Source organism: Lineus longissimus, chromosome 7, assembly GCF_910592395.1.
Source record: "Lineus longissimus chromosome 7, tnLinLong1.2, whole genome shotgun sequence".
In the NCBI taxonomy this organism is placed as follows: Eukaryota; Metazoa; Nemertea; class Pilidiophora; order Heteronemertea; family Lineidae; genus Lineus; species Lineus longissimus.
Window position 1 is genome coordinate 8,541,259 of NC_088314.1, and position 23,525 is coordinate 8,564,783.

The 23,525-nt window shown below is 42.5% G+C and overlaps 1 protein-coding gene across 2 annotated transcripts in view; it reads right to left on the reverse strand.

Annotated features, from left to right (window-relative positions):
• Positions 1-43: 43 nt before the first annotated feature.
• Positions 44-23,525, reverse strand: part of LOC135491753 (probable G-protein coupled receptor 173) — a 48,099-nt gene continuing 24,617 nt past the window's right edge. For both annotated transcript variants that reach the window (XM_064777880.1, XM_064777878.1), the window contains one exon: positions 44-2,433. In XM_064777880.1, the coding sequence (XP_064633950.1) occupies positions 713-1,867 (1,155 nt within the window). In that variant the 5' untranslated portion in view covers positions 1,868-2,433 and the 3' untranslated portion in view covers positions 44-712. The remainder of the gene's footprint in view (positions 2,434-23,525) is intronic.

The window sequence follows — 23,525 nt, forward strand, 5'->3', positions numbered from 1 at the left end:
CACTCCACTGAGAACGTTTCTCGTTCCCGTCCCCTTATCGGGAATACAATAGAGACGTCCGGATTTTGAAATTTTGGAGTCGTCATCATACCCACTCAATCAATTTTGTATTGTTGCTACTCAGTTCATCGTGTAAACGAGTGCATTTACTGCAATTTGCCATTCTGGAAGTCAAGGCTTGATTTACGGAATGTGGTTTCTAGCTCGAGAACACATGCCCAAAATGATGACGTCATACACGAGAGCAGGTCATTCTCGTTGGATCGGTTCTCGGAACGGGATAGCGAAAGCTCATTTATACGAACGATAACGGGATTGCCTTTAACAGCGCTAATGTACTACCCTTCCCTATTTTGTTGTTGTATACTGTGTACAGTAGTTCCGCAATCGCAGTAAGCGACATTTCTAACAATAAATTAACTACTTGATTCGCTTACTCGACTCGGACTCTTTCCTTTCCCAAATCATCATCGGAAAAACTACATGTATCGTGTCTGTGGAAAGGATTGGAGTCAAGAGGACACAGGGATGACGTACAGTTGGGTTACGCGCAGGCCATATAGGCCTACGGACATCGCATGTAAAGAGACAACAAGGGGTTGGCCTTGCACTGAATGATTGGGTTCTGACGTCATACGAGTATTTTTGCCACCGCAAGGACTGATGGTTGAACGTGAATGGTCGCGTCCGTTATCTCCAGATCTCGCGTTGCCTACTCCAGGAGGGTTTCACTTTTCACATAATCCTCACCCCGGTTCCTCATCGCCGTCCTAAAAGCTTTGTTTTGAAAATAGTAAACAAACGGAAAACACGCAACCTGTGCATAGGATATCCACGTTGAAATGACAATGAATACATGAGGGGCAGCTTGCCTAATGTCAAACATATTCCAGGCGACCATGATGACGTATGGCGCCCAGAATGCGACGAAGCAACACGTGATTGTGACGTATAACTGCGTCAGACGCTCATTTTTATAAGTCTGCATTTGATGCAATCTGTATGTAGCGACCTGTGGTTGGTTTCGGAGGCCTACGACTGCAGGGTGTGGAGGCCCTGCTCCGAATCCCTGAAGCCAGTTAGTGATTGCTTGGCCAGTAGCGCCGGGGCCGAAGAAGGTCCAGTTGTGACTCCGAGCTGGTGTCACCCCGATTGGTCGCATTTTCCTATGTTTGCGCATGAATACGAATATTCTTGAATAAATGGTTAAGATACACCCTAATGAAAGAAGGAAGATTAACATGAAGCCCAATGTGTCATTGTCTCTAAAATATTTGTACTCTAATGTACATTGAGCTTGCAATGGAATGAATTTGTAAGTTCCGAAACCGAAGACTGGGGGTACTGCCATCAGCATCGCGAAGCCCCAACCTACCCCGGAAACATACAGACATTTTATCCCACGGAACTTCCTCGTATGAAAATGGCTATGGACTACGTTCATATGGCGATCAACAGCGAGAACAAACAATGCAAACAACGCGCCGAATGTCAGGAAGGTATTTGCCAAGGCGAATATCGTACAAAAAGCCTGGCTGTAGCGCCATGTTGAATCTTGAACGACAGTGGCGACGACTAGCGGATAACACAGAATTGCTTTTCCCATGTCCGCCGCGGATAGGCTGATCATGTAATAAAATGGTGGCCGATGGAATCGTTTATTTTTTACAATGGTATAAATAACTAGGAAATTTGTCGTTATCGCGACAAGACAGATGACAATGAGAGACGCAGCCTTTCCGGCGATGGTGGCGCTACTGTCCGAAGGTGTCGGGTGCACGTAACTAACTGTGTCATCCTCCAATTCCAAGTCACATGACCCGTTTGCGCAGGCGTCATGGTCGGAGTCAGAGTGTGGGTGTTGCATCTGTCCTGCATTATTTCCCCAAGCGCACTATGATAACGTGTATAGCTCCGTCATGAAAACATGTTTTCCTTGCATATCCATTACGAAATGACGCAGATGTGCTCTTTCAATACCATAACCAAGCAGAATGTTCTATTCGATTAGACCAGGTAGGCAATACTCATATTATTTCCTTCACCCGAACTATACCATTTCCTCGTTTATAAGTCAATTTTCTCCTTCCTTAGAAATCGTTATCAAGGTCACTTCAGAATATTCACCAGTGACAATCAATCTCTCAGCAATCAAAACAAGATTGAATCAACAAACATTCGGCAGACTATAATCACGGCCATTTTGAATCGGCAAATGACGTCACATCATTCAAGAGAAGAAGTTTTTTCTATTCGATCAATATTGAAGAAGTTAAAGTCCCGGGAATTAATTTCCGATCATCTATTTCTTATTCAAATACATCGCCTGCGATTCAATGGATTGCTTTCTGAGAATCTCTGATCGTGTGATGGGCATCAGAAGATCGGCCGTCGTGTTCCGCAGACGTCAAGTTGTTTTCCTAGCTATTGGGTCTGAAACGATAAGAAATATTGATGGATTGAAAATATGTTGCTATTCGAACTAGTCGGGGACTATCTCAAAAAGGTATCAAAATACAATCGGTGATGCCAAATATTACTTTACCAAGTTAGTGTAGGGCCGAATTGAGTTGACAAACGTTAGGCAGGGCAAAACTAAAATGGTATATTTTCGTTTCGTCGTAGGTTTCTGGAAGAAGCGATAGTGGTTTGGTATCTTTTAGCATCATGATGCGTAGGCTTTTTGAGATAGATGTGTGTACATGTACACTGTATCTATAAAGACAGGGGCAGATCGGTGTTAAGTGCAGGCAATGATGTGGCCAAAGACCCGAAACATCCTGCTCTCGTGTTGCATTCTGAAAGAATTAGAGAACTGCAATTAATGGAAGACGTATTGTGAAAGATTGCACCAAACCGCGTTAACTAGGTTCGACATTGACTTCCGGCCGCAGGCTGTCCAGTCGAAAGTGTCAAATCAGCATCACCGCAGCATCATGGAGTGGTCGACAGTTCATTCGTTCAGTAGGCTCATAAACGTGTCTAGATAACGCATCCAGCAGAGCAATAGCTGAAGCAAATAAGTATTATCTCACTCTAATAACGCTTAACGTAAGGAACTTAACATCTCTGCTAATTCTAGAGACTCAAGAAATGGCGTCTCAGACGGTTCATCGCGTTCATTCGCTCAGACGGCTAATGAACTTGTCTAATCAATGCATTCTATAGGAACAATACCAGGAGAAAATTGTTTCCTCATTAGGAGTCGGGGACGTGATTCGACTTTATAATGAGGGGACACGTTCAAAATTGGCCGGTAATTGGAGCGGTCGTGTGTTCTTGTCAATACATTTCCTAACATTTTTCTATCTGTTCTTCTTGCTTATGCAAATTATGTTGCCATCAATTGGATTTAGCTAGTGTCCATATCAAAATACACCAATAACAGTACATCAATTCATAAGGACGCTCTTATGTCGGCCGTTCTTCTGTCTATCCCAAAGGCCAATGTCATGTCAGTCGGTGGTAGAGCATTTTCAATTGGAGCCCCTCAGCTGTGGAACAAACTTCCTTCAACTGTTAGGAACTGCAGCTCTCTGTTATCTTTCAAGGGACAACTTAAACATTTGCTTTTTAAAGAGGCCTATCAAGCGCTTTGAGCGGCCAGTTAATGGTTGGATACTGCGCTATATAAGACTCGTATTATTATATTATATTACCACTTTTCAGATAAGGTTCCGTCCGAATGTTCTAATTTCTATTTCAAAATGCTTAAAATTCAACTGACATCATAAAGGTGAAGGTAGAGTATACTGTTATTAGAAGTCTGAAGAAGGCAGGAGATCCCAATTGCCATAGCGCGGTCGCGGGCTAATAACCATCTGGACATGGTAATGAAATAAGGGGGGAATCAGTAACGTGGAAGGGATAATATATGACGGCCAATCTCAAAGCAATTTGCAGGACAATCTTTCACTCTATTTTCCATCACTTGACTACCAGCGACCATTGCCAATCACATTGCATATGCTCATCGTGTCCTTGTCGTTCATTTCTCGACTATGATACAACACAGAAGCATGCGAGTCCACTGCTGAGAAAATTGCACAAGATTGCTTTCACAGGTTGATAACCATCTTGGCATTGCAATCGAGATGATAGGGTTGGCAAATCAGTACAAGAGGAAGGATTTGTCAGGATTACTGACACTAAAGACATTTTCCACTCTGTACGGTTTATTTCTCGACCCATCGGAGTGAAATCATTAGGTTGTGACTTTTTCTCGTCCTTCTATATAATGGGCCAAATATGAATATTAGAAATATCGTACCCGGAATCAAAATATGGCCTATCCAGGTGACCCCCCAATGACCATTGAGCTTCGCTGAGGATATTTTTAATTTCAATATTTTAAATTTCTGCGCAGCCCTGCAGTCACGTTCCCTAAAAGTCCTGTTTGGCTTTGAACTCGAAATAAAAAACAAACTTTAAAGAAATCCGACCAATAATTAGCGCTCCAAAGCCCCAAACGATGCGGACATAACGATAACGAATGGGCTATAGTATATCAGTGTAAGAATCTAACTACCTTCTTCCTGTTCTGTTTTTACTCCGCACTTCGAAGAGTTGTAATTCATTCCTCATAATAGTATTTCTCCTCCAAGGCGCGATGAGAGGTTCTGCGTGGCATACGGTTCGCGCCAATTGGATTTGTTGGCCGTGCTGCTACCAAATCTCAAGGTAATATGCGGGACAATCTGTAGTTCCATTTTCAATCATCTCGCTATCAGCGACCACTGCCAACCACCCTTTAAATTCTTGTGATCATGTCGCCAAGTTCTTAACCATTATGCGCTGATGAATCACTGAGAAGCTTGCGAGTCCTGTAGAAGGCAGGAGATTACCACTGCGATCGCGGGCTAATCATCTGCAGACACAGCAATAGGGATGCGAGGCGAATACAAATAAATGAGGAAGGGCTGATATGACAACCAATCTAAAAGCAATCTAGGGACAATCTGCCGCTTATCTGCTAGCTTCTGTCGGGCTATGTCAGCAAGACAAAGAACATTGAGGCGCCCGTATAACGTGAATGTTATTTGGACATACATGAGGCACCCTGACCACAATGTTAAACTCAGTTTTAAATGTTGTGCACATATGCGTCTCGGCCATGCACATGCGCAGTGATACTTGTAGTGAAATATAAAACGATCGAGCTCCATCAAAAGCGATTTCAAGGCAGATTTTCAATAACTTTTATCATCAAAACAAAATGTCTAAAAGTTGATGGAACTGACATGATGTTCCAAATGGCCGTTAATATAAAAAAACATATAAAACCACGACAGACGTAGTAAGTTGCCACAAGTTCGCAAATCATAGAGGTCTTTATGAATACTTGATACCACTGATATCACGTTACCTTAAACTGAGATATAATGATGTAATGACGGCAACCAAAACTAAACGACACCCGCTTCGCATCGATTACGATTCGATGGACGCTAAAACTCTAATGATTGATAGACGCAGATACTAACGATGGATAATTATATTAAACGCTCCTGATAGACGCTTATGCTGCAACATCCTGGCCATGGCATGATATACTCCGCCTGACGATATTTTAAGCCTGATCTCAGGACGATGCTGCAGTGGCAATGGATACTACGATAACTATTAAACATTCAACGAAGAGGACGAGCGTATTTTGGCCTGACCTCCAACACCTCGTCCGATTTATCCTATGCCCTTTTATCGGCGGTGAATATCAGTCCTAAAGATGGTTATACGCACAACGACAGTGGATCGGCATGATTTATCCCAGTTTTTGGTATATACCTTCATTCTAAGTATTCGTCTGAAAGGCCGTTTAAAACCGACTCGCATCGAAAGTTTGAATCTTTTTAGATGTTTGCAATAAAATTGCGATTATGGTAGAATGAAATATGTTCGCCTAAAGGAATCCAAAATTGCGATCATGGTCGAGTGAAATATGTCCGCCTAAGGGAATCTTTTGGCAAGCAGAAATCTGTGGTTATATCTAAGGATATATGATAGAATAAAATAGTATAGCCACTTGTTTCAGCCGTCCAAATATATTGGCCCATAGCCGTTTATTGATGAATTGTTATATTAAGTATCTGGTTACCAAATGAGAGGCCGAGTTAAATATTCGTACATACGTTTATTGTAGAGATATGCCCGTTCTGAGAAGTTCACCCACATGCATGTTACTGTGATGCAGGCCTTCATTGCTTTGACAGCAATGAATATTGTGGTTTAAGGAGGTGATATCGAACTGGCGGTCCTTGGTTGTCAAGACCGCTGCCACAACGGCAGCCGCGGGTTGCGGTTGAATTTGACAACGACTCCAGCGGTCCTGATTCGACACAGTCAAGGACCTACAGTGAGGTATTGATACTAAAAGGGCACATACTGAACTTTTTTTCATCAAACCAAGCTGTCTTTGGTTGCGAAACCAAGGACCGCGATCAAATATATAGAGAATTCTTTTTGCTACATTGCTGTAAAAAACGACCCTTTCAGTAAATCGCACTGCAGCTAATTCGTGTGTGGCGATAAGGACACCGAGAGGGACAAATGGCACTATCTGCTCTTGACACAGCGATGCCCCCTCTTTCCTTAAATGCTTCCATAACCCAAGATGGCGTCGCCCCCAAATGGATGACTGAATTAACAGACTATGTCATCAGATGGTGGATTGTCCTGACCATCGTTGGCATCCCAGGGAATGCCATGTCCCTCTTGATTACATTAAAAAAGGATAACCGTAGAATTAGCACATGTACGTACATGACTGCTTTAGCGCTAGTTGATACAGCTGTGGTGATGCTGGGAGGTACACATAAGTTACTCATCATCCATGGTTTGGCTGCAGAATTGATGTCCAGCAAAGCATTTCTCAGGTAGGTTAAATTTCGGAAACTTTTGTCTTCCAAATTCATTGATTACTAGGGCTTGATTGCTAGATTGACAACAATCTGATTTAAAACCGATGCAACTTTGTTGTTAATTTAACCCGCAGTTTCATCTGGTATGCTGACGCTGTCGCCGCCATTAGCTCGGGCCTCTTTCTCGCCGAGATGAGTATAGACCGGGCCATCGCGGTCAGCTTCCCCATGAAGGCCGTAACCATCTGCACGACCTCCAGAGCAACCAAGGTCATCATAGCTACATTCGTATTTGAGGTAATCGTCCATAGCCAGGCTTTCCACATGTACACGTTGCCAGACCCTCCGAATGGCATCATCCGGCGAGAGCTGCCCGGACATTTGGAGTGGGCGTTGACCCTATTTAACACGTATATGCTCCTTTTGGGCACCATAATACCGTTCGCGATTCTGACTGTTTCTAACATAATAATCATCATCAGACTCCGCCGAGCCGCCACCGAAAGGAAGAAGCTTGAATCTCGCCCCACGAAACAGAATCCGACGCAACAACCGCATATAACCAGGATGCTCCTCTTAACGTCCACAGCGTTCCTCTTCTGCTCCTGCCCGAAACGAATCTGGGAAACATTTTCCTCTCAGTACGATTTGAGCAACACATATTGGTCAACACGCTATTGGTTGGAGTTCTGGATTTTTACGAAATTGTGGGAAACCAATTTTGCAATTAACTTCTATATCTACTTTTTAGGAGGTGGGCGTAAATTTCGTAACGATGCCAAAGAGGTATTGACAAGATGTTGTAAGAAATCGACCTGAAACACATTCAAGTAATATATATAACTCTAAACTCTCCTGTAAAATTGAAATGGCACAGATTTTTCCGAGCAACTCTCTTGTGAAATGGAGAGTCGCAAAAGTGATCTAGCCCAACCTTCCCTTGTGAAAGGGAGATGCCACCAATATAATCTAGCCGGGTCCAAGGCGCTCCTGACACCTAAGAAATTGCGATGCCACCAATATATCGGGTACAACTTCTTCCTGTGCTATTAATATATCACAAATACTATCTAGCACAAATGTCGCCTTTGAAAGTGAGATGCCATCAATATTACATCTAGCCCAACTCTCTTCACAGATAATTCATAACAGACTGAGTGGAAAAGTATGTCATCTAATGAAAGTAAATTGGGATTAGTCTCAGGTGAGTTTCACATATTCCTCGATCATAATCATGTAAATCCCGTACTCCAATTATCTTTTTCACATAAACCGACAACTCACCACGTTTCTGTCACCAATTTCTCATGGTACTCCAACTGAAGCTGAATGATCACCCAACAAAATTTGATACCATTCCCTCGAGTTCAATAGCAATAGATAATTCATAACAGAATGAGTGGAGAAGGTTGTCAAGTAATCAAGCGGGTACCTCGGATATTGTTCACAACTGCATGCTTGCTGAATGTTCGACCAGGCGATGATATTTCCATATACATGTATCGGGATCGACGCTTGGACTTGCTGGATATCTCGTAGATGGTGATGCGCAGGCGCTTACAGTGCTCAGCGATGGGTTCACCTTTGTCGAGACTTCCTACCAGCAAAGTGCGCATGTGGGTTGTCCAAAACAACCGATCGACGTGAGGCTGGGGGAAGATGCAGTTGTTATTGGAGCAAAGCTGGCGGTAGTCAGCCCAGTTCTTAAACCCGATCTAGCTTTTCGAGAAGTGCTGGTGTTGTGACATCTTTAATCTATGTAAGACTTGGAGGAAAAGCACAGTCTTTTAAAAAAGTGATATTTTATCGGTTTGGAGGGAATGTGGAAATAATACTTCAATCAATTTGCGGCTACTTTCATGGCATACCCTAAAAAGCCAAAGCCTGTCTTATTGTATCATTCACAGATCGTCAGTGTTTCGCAATTCAAAAATACTGAGTTGAGAGTGGAGCGTCGAATGGGACATTAATATATCTATGACAAATATCAGGCGATTGTAATGTAAAGGAGGAAACCGGAGTAGCCACGGAGGAAACCTACGCTGTCGCCTCTCTATCGTATGAGTGTACCCGGACCGACCGGGAATCGAACCCAAGGCCTCAGAGATGACAGGTGCATTTGTTTCGCAATTTCTGAGCGCTGGTGTGATTTACCAATTGATTAATTTGATAATAACTACAATTACGGATACAATGAAGACATTATCAATTTCTCAGGCAATGTTTCTCCCTATTATGTTGAAATCATCCGTGACTTGACACTGATAGGCCGTGAGTCTCTTGTTACACACATATGTGTCTTCCAACTATTCGCTGATACGATACAGGGAATCCGTCACCGTAACTGATGGTGATTAAGTGATGGTTTGTCTGAAAGGCCTGCAACCCCCCCTGAGAGATACCCTATTTGCATGGCTGATTGGTAAAGTGGTCTGACACAACGCGGGGGCCATCCATCTAGGCCAACGACGCCTTCGGGAACCGTGAAGGAACACCAAGGAGAGTTTCAGAAGAAAATAGAAGATAAGTTAGCCGCCAAAATCGCGTGACAAAGCTAGTTCCTAAAAATTCTACGTTCATCAGGGTTCCATAACAGAGATGGATCAAATGGAAATTTTAACAAACCACAACAAACATTTTGTATGCCTGTTGTGTTGTGAACATCACATCTGAAAGTGAAATTGATGTGGTCATTAGAATGCCCGCGTCCACTAACATTGTAGTATGGACTTGATTGCACGACTCCAGCTCATACAGGAGTCATGTTCTGAAGGTGTAGAGACGATTTTTCCGGACAGAGATACAGCGAGACAGATCCACAACCATAACAACAAAAATACATCGAGAAAAGTAGAAAATACATCACATCATTTACTCCATGACTCTGACAGCACCTTGGGTTCCACTTCTCAAACAAATGAGAACAGTAATGAAAACCCGTCAAAATCCCATAGTTTATGTTTCTTAGAAAATGCCGCCTAAGTACCATGTTGGCAATGCCAAGAGACAGATTAATTACCAAGACCATCCTTTTCTTGATAGCTGGCGTAATATGTCACTTTATCATTGGTGGCTTAGCTGCAGTAATACATGTAGGTAGTAAATGCTTCGAGATGGCAAGTTACACGCGAACAATAGGTGTGAAACAATTTACAAAGGTGCTCTTGCGAGCCGAGCCACATGGAAGACTTCCGCCGGCGTTCCTGAAGTACATGCACATGTACATCGTATGTACATTTGGTTTCTAAAAGTTGATGTGGAATTGACATGATGTTCTAAATGGCCGTTAATATAAAAAAACATATAAAACAACGACAGAGGTGGTAAGTTTCCACAAGTTCGCAATTCATAAAGGTCTTTATGAAAACTTGATACCACTGATATCTCGTTACCTTAATCTGATATATAATGATGTAATGACGGCTGCCAAGACTAAACGGGTAAACGACACCCGCTTCGCATCGATTACGATTCGATGGACGCTAAAACTCTAATGATTGATAGACGCAGATACTAACGATGGATAATTATATTAAACGCTCCTGATAGACGCTTATGCTGCAACATCCTGGCCATGGCATGATATACTCCGCCTGACGATGTTTTAAGCCTGATCTCAGGATGATGCTGCAGTGGCAATGGACACTACGATAACTATTAAACGTTAAACGAAGAGGACGAGCGTATTTTGGCCTGACCTCCAACACCTCGTCCGATTTATCCTATGCCCTTTTATCGGCGGTGAATATCAGTCCTAAAGATGGTTATACGCACAACGACAGTGGATCGGCATGATTTATCCCAGTTTTTGGTATATACCTTCATTCTAAGTATTCGTCTGAAAGGCCGTTTAAAACCGACTCGCATCGAATGTTTGTGTCTTTTTAGATGTTTGCAATAAAATTGCGATCATGGTAGAATGAAATATGTCCGCCTAAAGGAATCCAAAATTGCGATCATGGTAGAGTGAAATATGTCCGCCTAAGGGAATCTTTTGGCAGGCAGAAATCTGTGGTTATATCTAAGGATATATGATAGAATAAAATAGTATAGCCACTTGTTCCAGACGTCCAAATATATTAGCCCATAGCCGGTTATTAATGAATTGTTATATTAAGTATCTGGTTACCAAATGAGAGGCCGAGTTAAATATTCGTACATACGTTTATTGTAGAGATATGCCCGTTCTGAGAAGTTCACCCACATGCATGTTACTGTGATGCAGGCCTTCATTGCTTTGACAGCAATGGATATTGTGGATTAAGGAGGTGATATCGAACTGGCGGTCCTTGGTTGTCAAGACCGCTGCCACAACGGCAGCCGCGGGTGCAGGCGGTTGAATTTGACGACGACTCCAGCGGTCCTGATTAGACATACAGTTAATGACCTACAGTGAGGTATTGATATATATTCTACTAAAAGGGCACAATACTGAACTTTTTTTTCTGCGATCAAATAATATAAATAATTGTTTTTGCTACATTGCTGTAAAAAACGATCCCTTTAGTAAATCGCACTGCAGCTAATTCGTGTGTGGCGATAAGGACACCGAGAGGGACAAATGGCACTATCTGCTCTTGACACAGCGATGCCCCCTCTTACCTTAAATGCTTCCATAACCCAAGATGGCGTCGCCCCCAAATGGATGACTGAATTAACAAACTATGTCATCAGATGGTGGATTGTCCTGACCATCATTGGCATCCCAGGGAATGCCATGTCCCTCTTGATTACATTAAAAAAGGATAACCGTAGAATTAGCACATGTACGTACATGACTGCTTTAGCGCTAGTTGATACAGCTGTGGTGATGCTGGGAGGTACACATAAGTTACTCATCATCCATGGTTTGGCTGCAGAATTGATGTTCAGCAAAGCATATCTCAGGTGGGTTCAATTTCGGAAACTTTCATCTTCCAAATTCATTGATTACTAGGGCTTGATTGCTAGATTGACAACAATCTGATTTAAAACCGATGCAACTTTGTTGTTAATTTTACCCGCAGTTTCAACTGGTATGCTGCCTCTGTCGCCGCCATTAGCTCGGGCCTCTTTCTCGCCGAGATGAGTATAGACCGGGCCATCGCGGTCAGCTTCCCCATGAAGGCCGTAACCATCTGCACGACCTCCAAAGCAACCAAGGTCATCATAGCTACATTCGTATTTGAGGTAATCGTCCATAGCCAGGCTTTCCACATGTACACGTTGCCAGACCCTCCGAATGGCATCATCCGGCGAGAGCTGCCCGGACATTTGGAGTGGGCGTTGACCCTATTTAACACGTATATGCTCCTTTGGGGCACCATTATACCGTTCGCGATTCTGACTGTTTCTAACATAATAATCATCATCAAACTCCGCCGAGCCGCCACCGAAAGGAAGAAGCTTGAATCTCGCCCCACGAAACAGAATCCGACGCAACAGCCGCATATAACTAGAATGCTCCTCTTAACGTCCACAGCGTTCCTCTTCTGCTCTTGCCCGAAACGAATCTGGGAAACATTTTCCTCTCAGTACGATTTGAGCAACACATATTGGTCAACCCGCTATTTGTTGGAGTTCTGGATTTTTACGAAATTGTGGGAAACCAATTTTGCAATTAATTTCTATATCTACTTTTTAGGAGGTGGGCGTAAATTTCGTAACGATGCCAAAGAGGTATTGACAAGATGTTGTAAGAAATCGACCTGAAACACATTCAAGAAATATTTATAACTCTAAACTCTCCTGTAAAATTGAAATGGCACAGATTTTTCCGAGGAACTCTCTTGTGAAATGGAGATGTCACAAAAGTGATCTAGCCCAACCCTCCCTTGTGAAAGGGAGATGCCACCAATATAATCTAGCCGGGTCCAAGGCGCTCCTGACACCTAAGAAATTGCGATGCCACCAATATATCTGGTACAACTTCTTCCTGTGATATTAAGATACAATGTATCACAAATACTATCTAGCCCAAATGTCGCCTGTGAAAGTGGGATGCCATCAATATTACATCTAGCCCAACTCTCTTCACAGATAATTCATAACAGACTGAGTGGAAAAGTATGTCATCTAATGAAAGTAAATTGGGATTAGTCTCAGGTGAGTTTCACATATTCCTCGATCACAATCATGTAAATCCCGTATTCCAATTACATGTATCTTTTTCACATAAACCGACAACTCACCACGTTTCTGTCACCAATTTCTCATGGTACTCCAACTGAAGCTGAATGATCACCCAACAAAATTTGATACCATTCCCTCGAGTTCAATAGCAATAGATAATTCATAACAGAATGAGTGGAGAAGGTTGTCAAGTAATCAGGCGGGTACCTAGAGATTATCTTGGGAATCTCGAATATTGTTCACAACTTCTTTCTGAATGTTCGACCAGGCGATGATATTTCTATAGATCGGGATCGACGCTTGGACTTGCTGGATATCTCGTAGACGGTAATGCGCAGGCGCTCACAGCGTTCAGCGATGGGTTCACCTTTAAGCCTGCAGCACACTAGCCGCCAACTTTGGCTACAATGAGCGTTCAGCTGACGCCTCTCGACGCCGAAGTTGGCGGCCAGTGGATCCCGGTCAGAGCACACCTGCCCAGAATCGGCGTCCAGTAGCGTCTTTTCCGCAACTTTAGGCTGCCATTTTGAAATCATGTGACATCAAGACGCATACTGATTGGCCATAGCCTCGCCGCCGACGCCAATTCAGGCGGCAATCCGTAGCACACCTGGCTTCTTCTTGCGTTCAAACGCGGCGACACGCGTCAAAAATCAAACATGTTAGATATTTGGCGTTTAGTTGCGGCAAGTGGCGGCAAGTTGCGTTCGCCGACGCCGTTCGTAGCAGACTAGGGATTTTTCAGGCGTTCAGGACTCTTGCGGCAAAAAACGCCTGTGAACGCCGAAGTTGGCGGCTAGTGTGCTGCGGGCTTTATCGACACGTCCACCCAGCAAAGTGCGCATGTGGGTTGTCCAAAACAACGGATCGACGTGAGGCTGGGGGAAGATGAAGTTGTTATTGGAGCAAAGCTGGCGGTAGTCAGCCCAGTTCGTAAACCCGATGTAGCTTTTCGAGAAGTGCTGGTGTTGTGACATCTTTAATCTATGTAAGACTTGGAGAATAAGCACAATCTTTTAAAAAAGTGATATTTTATCGGTTTGGTGGGAATGTGGAAATCATAGTTCAATCAATTTGCGGCTACTTTCATGGCATATCCTAAAAAGCCAAAGCCTGTCTTATTGTATCATTCACATATCGCATGTGTTTCGCAATTCAAAAATACTGAGTTGAGAGTGGAGCGTCGAATGGGACATTAATATATCTATGACAAATATCAGGCGATTGTAAATGTCAAGGAGGAAACAGGAGTAGCCACGGAGGAAACCTACGCTGTCGCCTCTCTATCGTATGAGTGTACCCGGACCGACCGGGAATCGAACCCAAGGCTCAGAGATGACAGGTGCATTTGTTTCGCAATTTCTGAGCGCTGGTGTGATTTACCAATTGATTAATTTGATAAAATCTACAATTACGGATACAATGAAGACATTATCAATTTCTTAGGCAATGTTCTCCCTATTATGTTGAAATCATCCGTGACTTGACACTGATAGGCCGTGAGTCTCTTGTTACACATATATGTATCTTCCAACATTCGCTGATAAGATACAGGGAATCCGTCACCGTAACTGATGGTGATTAAGTGATGGTTTGTCTGAAAGGCCTGCAACCCCCCTGAGAGATACCCTATTTGCACGGCTGATTGGTAAAGTGGTCTGACACAACGCGGGGGCCATCCATCTGGGCCAACGACGCCTTCGGGAACCGTGAAGGAACACCAAGGAGAGTTTCAGAAGAAAATAGAAGATATGTTAGCCGCCAAAATCGCGTGACAAAGCTAGTTCCTAAAAATTCTACGTTCATCAGGGTTCCATAACAGCGATGGATCAAATGGAAATTTTAACAAACCACAACAAACATTTTGTATGCCTGTTGTGTTGTGAACGTCGCATCTGAAAGTGAAATTGATGAGGTCATTAGAATGCCCGCGTCCACAAACATTGTAGTAGGGACTTGATTGCACGACTCCAGCTCATACAGGAGTCATGTTCTGAAGGTGTAGAGACGATTTTTCCGGACAGAGATACAGCGAGACAGATCCACAACCATAACAACAAAAATACATCGAGAAAAGTAGAAAATACATCACATTATTTACTCCATGACCCTGACAGTACCTTGGGTTCCACTTCTCAAAGAAATGAGAACAGTAATGAAAACCGTCAAAATCCCATGGTTTATGTTTCTTAGAAAATGCCGCCTAAGTACCTTGTTGGCAGTACCAAGAGACAGATTAATTACCAAGACCATCCTTTTCTTGATAGCTGGCGTAATATGTCACTTTACCATTGGTGCCTTAGCTGCAGTAATAGGTAGTAAATGCTTCGAGATGGCAAGTTACAAGCGAATAATAGGTGTGATACAATTTACAAAGGTGCTATTGCGAGCCGGGCCACATGGAAGACTTCCGCCGGCATTCCTGAAGTACATGCATAATGTACATCCCTCGTATGTACATTTGGTTTTAACATATTGGTGCAATCACTTGCAGACATTTAGGAACATAACATTTCGTCTTAATTTTTCTAGGATATCTCATTTATTTGCGAAGATGCTACATATGGGGCATTGATACATTTATACATCTATACAGCAATGCCATTACAGCCGCATTTATAGGTCGTCTACTACGTAATGTACATGAACGTTGTTCGACTGAACATAGGCCATTTTTTTCTTCGCCCTCCCCGTTGGTGATAAACCGATTGATCAATTTGGAAAGATGGTTCGACAGTAATACGATCAAAAGGACATTTTCTTTTTAAACGACGCGAACCCGAGGCAGCCAAATGTGCTTAAGGCCAAATTCCCCATAAATACGATGTTATAGCAAAATGTCTTTACAGCAGGGAGGTGTCAAGTGATTTGAAGTCTTTTCATCTTGACGCGGCCATATCTCATTACGCGCAACTATCAGGTTATATCAAAGTCTAGAGTTGAAATCCTATCAACTTGACGCGGGCGCATCTTATTACGTACAACCGACTTACACCAATAACCACCCTTGGCATTGACGTTAAAGGCATTCGCCAGTCCGTAAAAAAAAAGGATATTTGTAATTGAATTTGAAAATTTCTAATTGCATGAACACGTGCTTAATATATATTCATTGTCGTTGTTTAGACAGATATACAAATACTATACACATCAAGTTTCATCAAATTCGTATACATGATAAATGCACTATACGGCAGTACTCAATTACGAACGGTGTATACCCCTTTCAGATAAAATGTTCAAAAGGCTGAAATTTAAAAATTTTTTGGTCTTCTCCATAGATATTCCCGGAGGAATTTATAACGGTACCATCACAACAGGCCACAACTGCACCAGCGCTAAGTTAATGACATCCATCCATCCTAGATCGGAGCTAACAAGCTTTCGCAAACCCCCCGAAAACGTCGACGTAAATGCCTATCCCATTGTTTACCTTCGTTTTCAGGAGGTCAAACAATGAGATAGGCGTTAACGTTGGCATTTCGGGGGATTTGCGAAAATTCCATATATTTAGTATACTTGCATGTGAAGTTAGGCCAAGGTATATGTCCAATAAAGTAACGCTGAAAGGGTGGATGTCGTCCTGGGTGCCGACAAATGGTACCCAGGTTCGAGATCGACTGGACAATAAGCACCCTTGGTGCCATTACACTAGACAAATAGCACCCAGCTTCTTTTTGCCTGGCTTACTGATCTTAGGGACGAGGACGTTTCTTGCAATCTCGTTTTATCTCGCGCCGTGGTACTTGTGGTATTAGCAGTGCGCGAAATAAAAAGAACAGATAAACAGAAAAAACGGATGATTTATTCAGAAAAAGTATATAGGAGGGATATATCCGAAATGTGCTTTCAAAGCCCTATAGGCCTAAACGCGTTTTTTTCGGTTTATCTGTTCTTTTTATTTCGAGCACTGCTATTGCCGCACGTACCACGGCGCGAGATTGCAAGAAACGTCCTCCCTCAGATCCGTAAGCCAGGCAAAAAGAAGCTGGGTGCTGTTTGCCTAGTGTAATGGCACCCAGGGTGTTTATTGTCCAGTCGATCTCGAACCTGGGTACCATTTGTCGGCACCCAGGACGACATCCACCCTTTCAGCATAAGTAACTGGGTCGAGTCAAACCAATACATTCTCCATTGCCCCGACAGCTACAGACGAGAGAGAAAGAGGTCGATATCATCCCATCAAGGAACAAAACAGGTTCCCATTTTGTAACACCTCGTAGCATAAGATAATTGCATCTCTAGCCTACCTGGAAATGCTTGCCCACTCATTGATAATATACATCAGGTCGGCAACCATTTAGGTTCCAGAATTCCAATATCGTTACTAATCCGGCCATTTATGTCCTGCACCGTCCCGTGGGCTAAGATAACGGGCAAGACCATTATCCGTGTATTTACTCCGCTTCCCTTCAGCCCTGGAGCCGCTCCTGCAAGAAGGCGATATCGCTAGTTAGATAGGCAATATTCTCCCCAATTACAGGAGGCAATCCAAGCCGAACAACCCGCGTAGATATACAGGGATGGTATGCTTAACAATGATCGGGCTTGGAGTAACGAAATCTTGCTTGTGAAGGGAAGTGCAGTGTGTATCTGGATTCAAAAATCTGCACTGAAATAGCTTTTGCGTAAAGACACTTCGCGTGAGCAGGAAGATGCGTGCGTGTACATTAAAATAAATGGGTAACGGTGGTCAACCTGCCTCAGGTCTGTACACATACCTGTCACGTGATGGGCAGACTTGAAGCCAATTTTGACGTCAATAGTCGGAACACGGGACGTATAACGACTTGGTACATGTTGATATTTCTTACGGCGGCCATTTTCTCTACACATTGATCACAGGATGGACAGGATGGACAGGATGGACAGAATGGACTGTAAGTCCCTACCGTAGACAATTATCCGGCTGGAGGCTGATCCAGTGTTATACATGTATGCCATGTATGTCATGTACATGTATGTATGGACTTAAATAATGGTCTTTATACCACTTGCAAATGAGATTTTACGGGACGTGATACAGATAGAAGCTCATGCTGTACATTACAGGTACATTGTATATACTAAATGCTCACATAAAATGCCACCGTTGGAATCCCAGCTCAGGATGGCTTATTCAGGCAAGAACACTGCAATAAAACCTGTTTCGAGTGTGGTTAAGTTGCTATCCTCTTGTTGTATCTGCAAGTGTCAGAATCAGTATTCTGAATCAACAACCAAAGACGCCAACAATATGATTATCAGCACCATTTTCACTGCCACAGCTATTTCTATCAGACAACGGATACGTTCCAGTCTCGCCTCGAGTCCTTAACTGTTGCATGTTGAAGCATACTTAATTTTTTGCGGATGAAACTTGAATCACACTTACAATTTCATCCTTCTGTGAACACTATTCAAACTTCGCCGCGATCAGTAAGTCATCAACTCGCGGCGAACAAATTGACACGAAATGGGAAGCAATCTGCTTTCCCTTCAATCGCTTCTGAGAAAGATTATATTTAACTTCACTCAATATTCGCGAAACGATAATGATATTGACTATACTTGATGAGCAAACAGAAGACTTGGAACAGTACGCGTCGCGAGCGGACAATTATTCGTAAGGAAGTAATGTGGAGTATCTTCTGGGAAACAATCGACTTTTGTGGTTGTTGTGTTCGATCGAAGTGTTTTGTCCTTTAAATGGATCCTGGGAGGAACTGTTTAAAGAGAAATGCATTCATTTCTTTAGCGAATTGTAATCAATTTTCCTAAGAATTTCATCCAACCTTGAGAGCATTTCCTTGCAGTCTTCGCTGAATAGTTCATTGGAATGATGCCCTAACAGTAACATGCCTCATATGTGTTGTTGGTATTTTAAGAGGTTAAGAAGTGCATACCTACGGTGTTAAATGTAGTTAGGCAAGTGTCCGTCACCCCCAACTTTATAATCACGGACATGTAGTTGATTAGGTGGAAACGAAGATTTCTCGCGTTTTTGATTAGTTTTGCAGAATCTCCCCAGAAATAAGTAATTGCTTTTTTTGTAAATCGACATATGAGCAAAACATATACATAATGCAAATGCATTTTTATCATGCAAGCTGTCACGATCGATGCACAGTTTAGCAGAAAACTACTTAGTATTTCACGTTGCACAAGGTTAATTTACCTCTCATAAATTAACCCCAGTCTTGAAACTATCAGTGCTACAACCTGTCTAATCGCTCTATTTATATACGTACATCTGAACTTTGTTGTTCAAAACCATCAGTTTTGTCACTATCGCTGGTGCTAACTTAACATGGCGTTTAAGTTCATTAAACTCAAAGCCAAAGTAATCTTAGCGCAAGCGTTGGTTTAAAAAAATTCTTTGAACAACCAGGTCCGAGACTGAGGAAAGTAGGACTAGGAGACCTGCCACAGGTCACACGCCGACTAGGTGAGCCTGGGGGTTCCAAACTGTGATCTCTTGGTCACTAGCCGATGGTCCTAGTCACTAGACTGTCAGGGAACTGAAAAGTGGCACATATTCAATCAGGCCAGTATATCAGATTGATATTTTCTTCATTGAATATACTGGGTAGACGCTATCTAGCCGGTTGAAGAGCGACTGAACACAAAACCTACATTACGTGTAATAGGTCTATATGTGAAACAGACGCACTTAACCCGGGCAAGTAGCGTCTGGACAGTATCCTTTTTGAAATAGTATTTTTGAGAGGCTTATACATGTACATGTATATTTATGTACGGAACAATCGAACTGTAAATCAGCGGCTGAGTTTGTGAAGACAGCCTCGATAAGTCATTATCAATTGTCTGACATCGACGGTTACCATAACAAATTCAAAACCATTCTCGTAGTACTTGCCAATATCGGGTTGAGTTAAGCTACAAGAAGTAAAATCACGGTGAAGTATCATTGAGGGCCAACCCTTCGTTGATCTGCTATGCACTAGGTAACACAAGAAGGAATACAAGTATATAGGGCAGTGACATGTATTCATCCACGACCAGAAGTTTCGCACAGACAAATAGAGCTGCTGGGATCAAGGTGGCATTAATTCTCAATCTGTGGTTGATTTAGCGACGACTGATTGGCCCTAGAGGTACATTTTTACCGAAACGTATGTACAGTAATGTACACGTATTGCACACAGTGTCAAACACAGGGATCTGGCCTATACTTTTGACTTTACCTGACTCCCGTAATACGGGAGTCTAGTCATGATAATCAGATTTAGTAAACTTCGACCAAAGGTAGCTGAGATCGATAATCTTGGTTTTTAGTTTGTTTGATCTCATTACTTGCTTTAGTTATTACGTGTATTTAAAAAGTATTTCAACTTTTTGAGACTTCTGCCGACGGGGATGTTTAATCGGGTGTTGTTGTTCACCGATCAAACTCTTGTGGTGGAAGCTTGGACGTTTTGCTCACTCTTTGCCGGATCAACCACAATCTTCAGAATAGCTAGGCAACCCAAAGAATTTCAGAAGAGTATAACATGCTTTCTTTGTGCAACCTACGTGTAAGTAGGTAGTTAAGAGTTACTTTGTTGCCGAATTTGCCAAACAAACCTCTTCCTACAAAATGTAAAAAAATACCAGAATTGCAGGAGGCTGTGAAGACACGTACGTTACGCCAATGTTCTTGGGGTCCCCAGTAATCTTGACTCTGCATCTGTTTAAACGGTTTTTCCACGCGGCAACTTTCCCGTTTACTTCTCCTGAATCAAGGAATTCCCTGCTGTATATCAGAAGTTGTTCATATTACCTACCTAAGATAAATTGATTTCACACCAAAGTATTTCTTTGAGTTTGTAAGCTATGTTGTTCGTAATTCTGGCTTGTGCTTCATTAGAGTAACTAACTCTTCGGTTTTTCAAACCTTGATGTTAACGGTTATTTCTGTCAGTCTCCGGTATTTCCTCTCCGTTTTGAGCTGAATCGGTTTGAACTGTACAATATCACCGTTCATGCGAACAATAAAGTTATGGCAACCTTCAAAATCAATTTTTGTCGAATATTGTTCTCTATCAGTTAAATTGATGTTGAGCATTTTGGCCCCATTCAATACAACTATCAAAGATTCTTTCACCAAGAACGCATCAGTGATGAAGACGTAGTCTTCATATTGAAATTCTAGCTTTCTTTGCCGGAAACGCCTAGACATCGGATCGTAATATGACAAAATAAAGTAATGGGATGTTTTCAGTATCTTATGGGTAACAAAAACGAAAAAGTCGGCGTGAAACGTATACTTCATGTCATGATTAAATGGCCTTATGACATGACCACATTTGGCAACAACATTGAGATACGGTCGCCTATTTTTCAAAACGTTATTCTCAACAACGTTGCATTGTGTTAAGGTCTTATGGCCCCTCTTGCTATTTATTTCGACAATCATCGTCATACTTTGTTCATAGAACCACGCTCCGCCGATCGTTTGTCCAGATGGTAATCTTGTTCTCAGCCTAATATAAATGTAGCCTTTAGGCCTGAGTTCCAGGTCACTTAGAATCTTAGTCCTAAACTTAAAACTCTCGCGATCTAAAATGATAAAGCTCCTATATTCTCCACTATAGTAAATCAGGTTAGTTTTGACGCTCCTGACAATCGATGGATATTCAATGTCACTTTTTGAAAAGTTCAAGAAATGGAAAACGGCCTGCTTCAAATTCGCTACATCGATGAAAAGGAGAATATCAATTTTGACGAGGTAGAAGAAGTGGCTGAATTTTATGAGGTGGCCATTGAAAGAAATTCGACTCCGAATGTAACTGCCTTGCGGCCTGTGAACCTAAATACATGTACAATGTATATGTTAAGGTGCATACGTGTTCCGTATGGTAACAAACCAAGGGGGGGGGGGGTCTATGTGTTACTGGTTATACTTGTCCTCAAATCAAAAGAGATGTGTCCTGGGTTGTAATAATTCGTGCCAGGTGCGATGTTGGAGGGTTTGTTGAAAGGTAGGGTAATATAAATTCTTAATATCATTTCAACTGGCTATATACTTGCGGAAAGGATAGTCAACCCGAACCACAACGCAACACGGACCCGAATCTTCCCATACAACCTGGGACTGGACACATATATATCGTATATGAAAATCCAGTGATGAAGTAGAATATGTCCCCGTGGAAAAAGCCTTCGACACAATAGTATCCAATATCCCAGAGATTTAAAAAGCGCATGACAGAATCACTTGTTCCCGGACATTCCATTTTATGACATTTCGAACTTCTACACCGGCAGGAACCCACTATACATGCAGCAATTCATTACTTTATGCGTTACTATTTTTTTTCTTTAGGGAAGCTATTTCTCGCCGTCTTCTTAACAGATCTTGAATATATCTGGCGTCCATTTTTTCTGCCGTAAATCTGATGACCTGCATCAGTGCTGCTGAGTTTACACAACTCCGTTGACGTATCAAACTCGAATGTCTGGCATCGTGGATTGTCATTACAAACTGAGGAACACTCAAGCAAAGACCCCACCCGGCAATTCCCTAGATTCGACCTTAAAATAGATAGATCAACCTGAACTCGTTTGAACGAGGCTGACATTCTGAACGCCAATGGTGTTTTCTGGATGCCAAATGATAGCCACGAGAAGCATTTAAGCAAAATTATTGCAGTTACTTTGCTAAAATCGAAGGAAGCTTTGATGAAAACTTGATAATTAAAGCCGTTGTCCAAGAACAAACTCTGAAATGGATGACCTGGAATTGATCGAAGCCACCCGTTAGTGTTAGGCCCGGAAGGTGACATTACCAACCCATCATATCAACGTAGATGGTATCAACACCGTAACTGTTAACATTATGATCGTGTCAGCGGTTCTAGCTGTCGACAGGATACAAATTATAAGTAGGAGAGTCATTCAACATGGCTGTCGTAGTTCTGACCTTGCCTAGGTGCACCTGCTTGTGTAACTCTGTGGCTCCTACGCCGGTGGCAGCCCCGGCTCCTTGAAGGTCCAACCACGTCGCACAGATCTAATAGGCGAGCGACCAGACCAACGTTGGATCCAAGTGTTGGCGATAAGGCTTAAAGGAGGCGGCTCCTGCGCAAGTACGGGGACAACAACTTATTCCGTCGCTATACACAGTTACAGAAACGAGAACCAGAATTATTGGAATGTGTACGAGGCAGCAACATTCACATGTAGCTGGTCTTGGCGAATACTTGATGATAGTTGCCAGTGACAGAAGGCAATGTCGAAGGTCCCTCGCACTTTTAACGGCTTCAACCATCAAGTAACTATCGGGTTTTGGCATCGCCCTTTCAAATACATGCAGGTTTATTGAAAACAATACTGAATAGTATATACATGTAATCGATTATTGTCGCATCAACATTTTTTTGTGTCAATCCTTTGTTGACTTTCACAATATCGATTATGAGTAAAAGCGTTACAAGTAAAAGCGGGGATTGCGAATCAAGAAGATAATTTATGAAGGTTGCCAATATACCAACAATTCGCTTTCATTTACATCTAAATTTGGTACAGATTTCTTCCATCTTCTGGTCACATTGATGATCGAAATGTATTGATTGA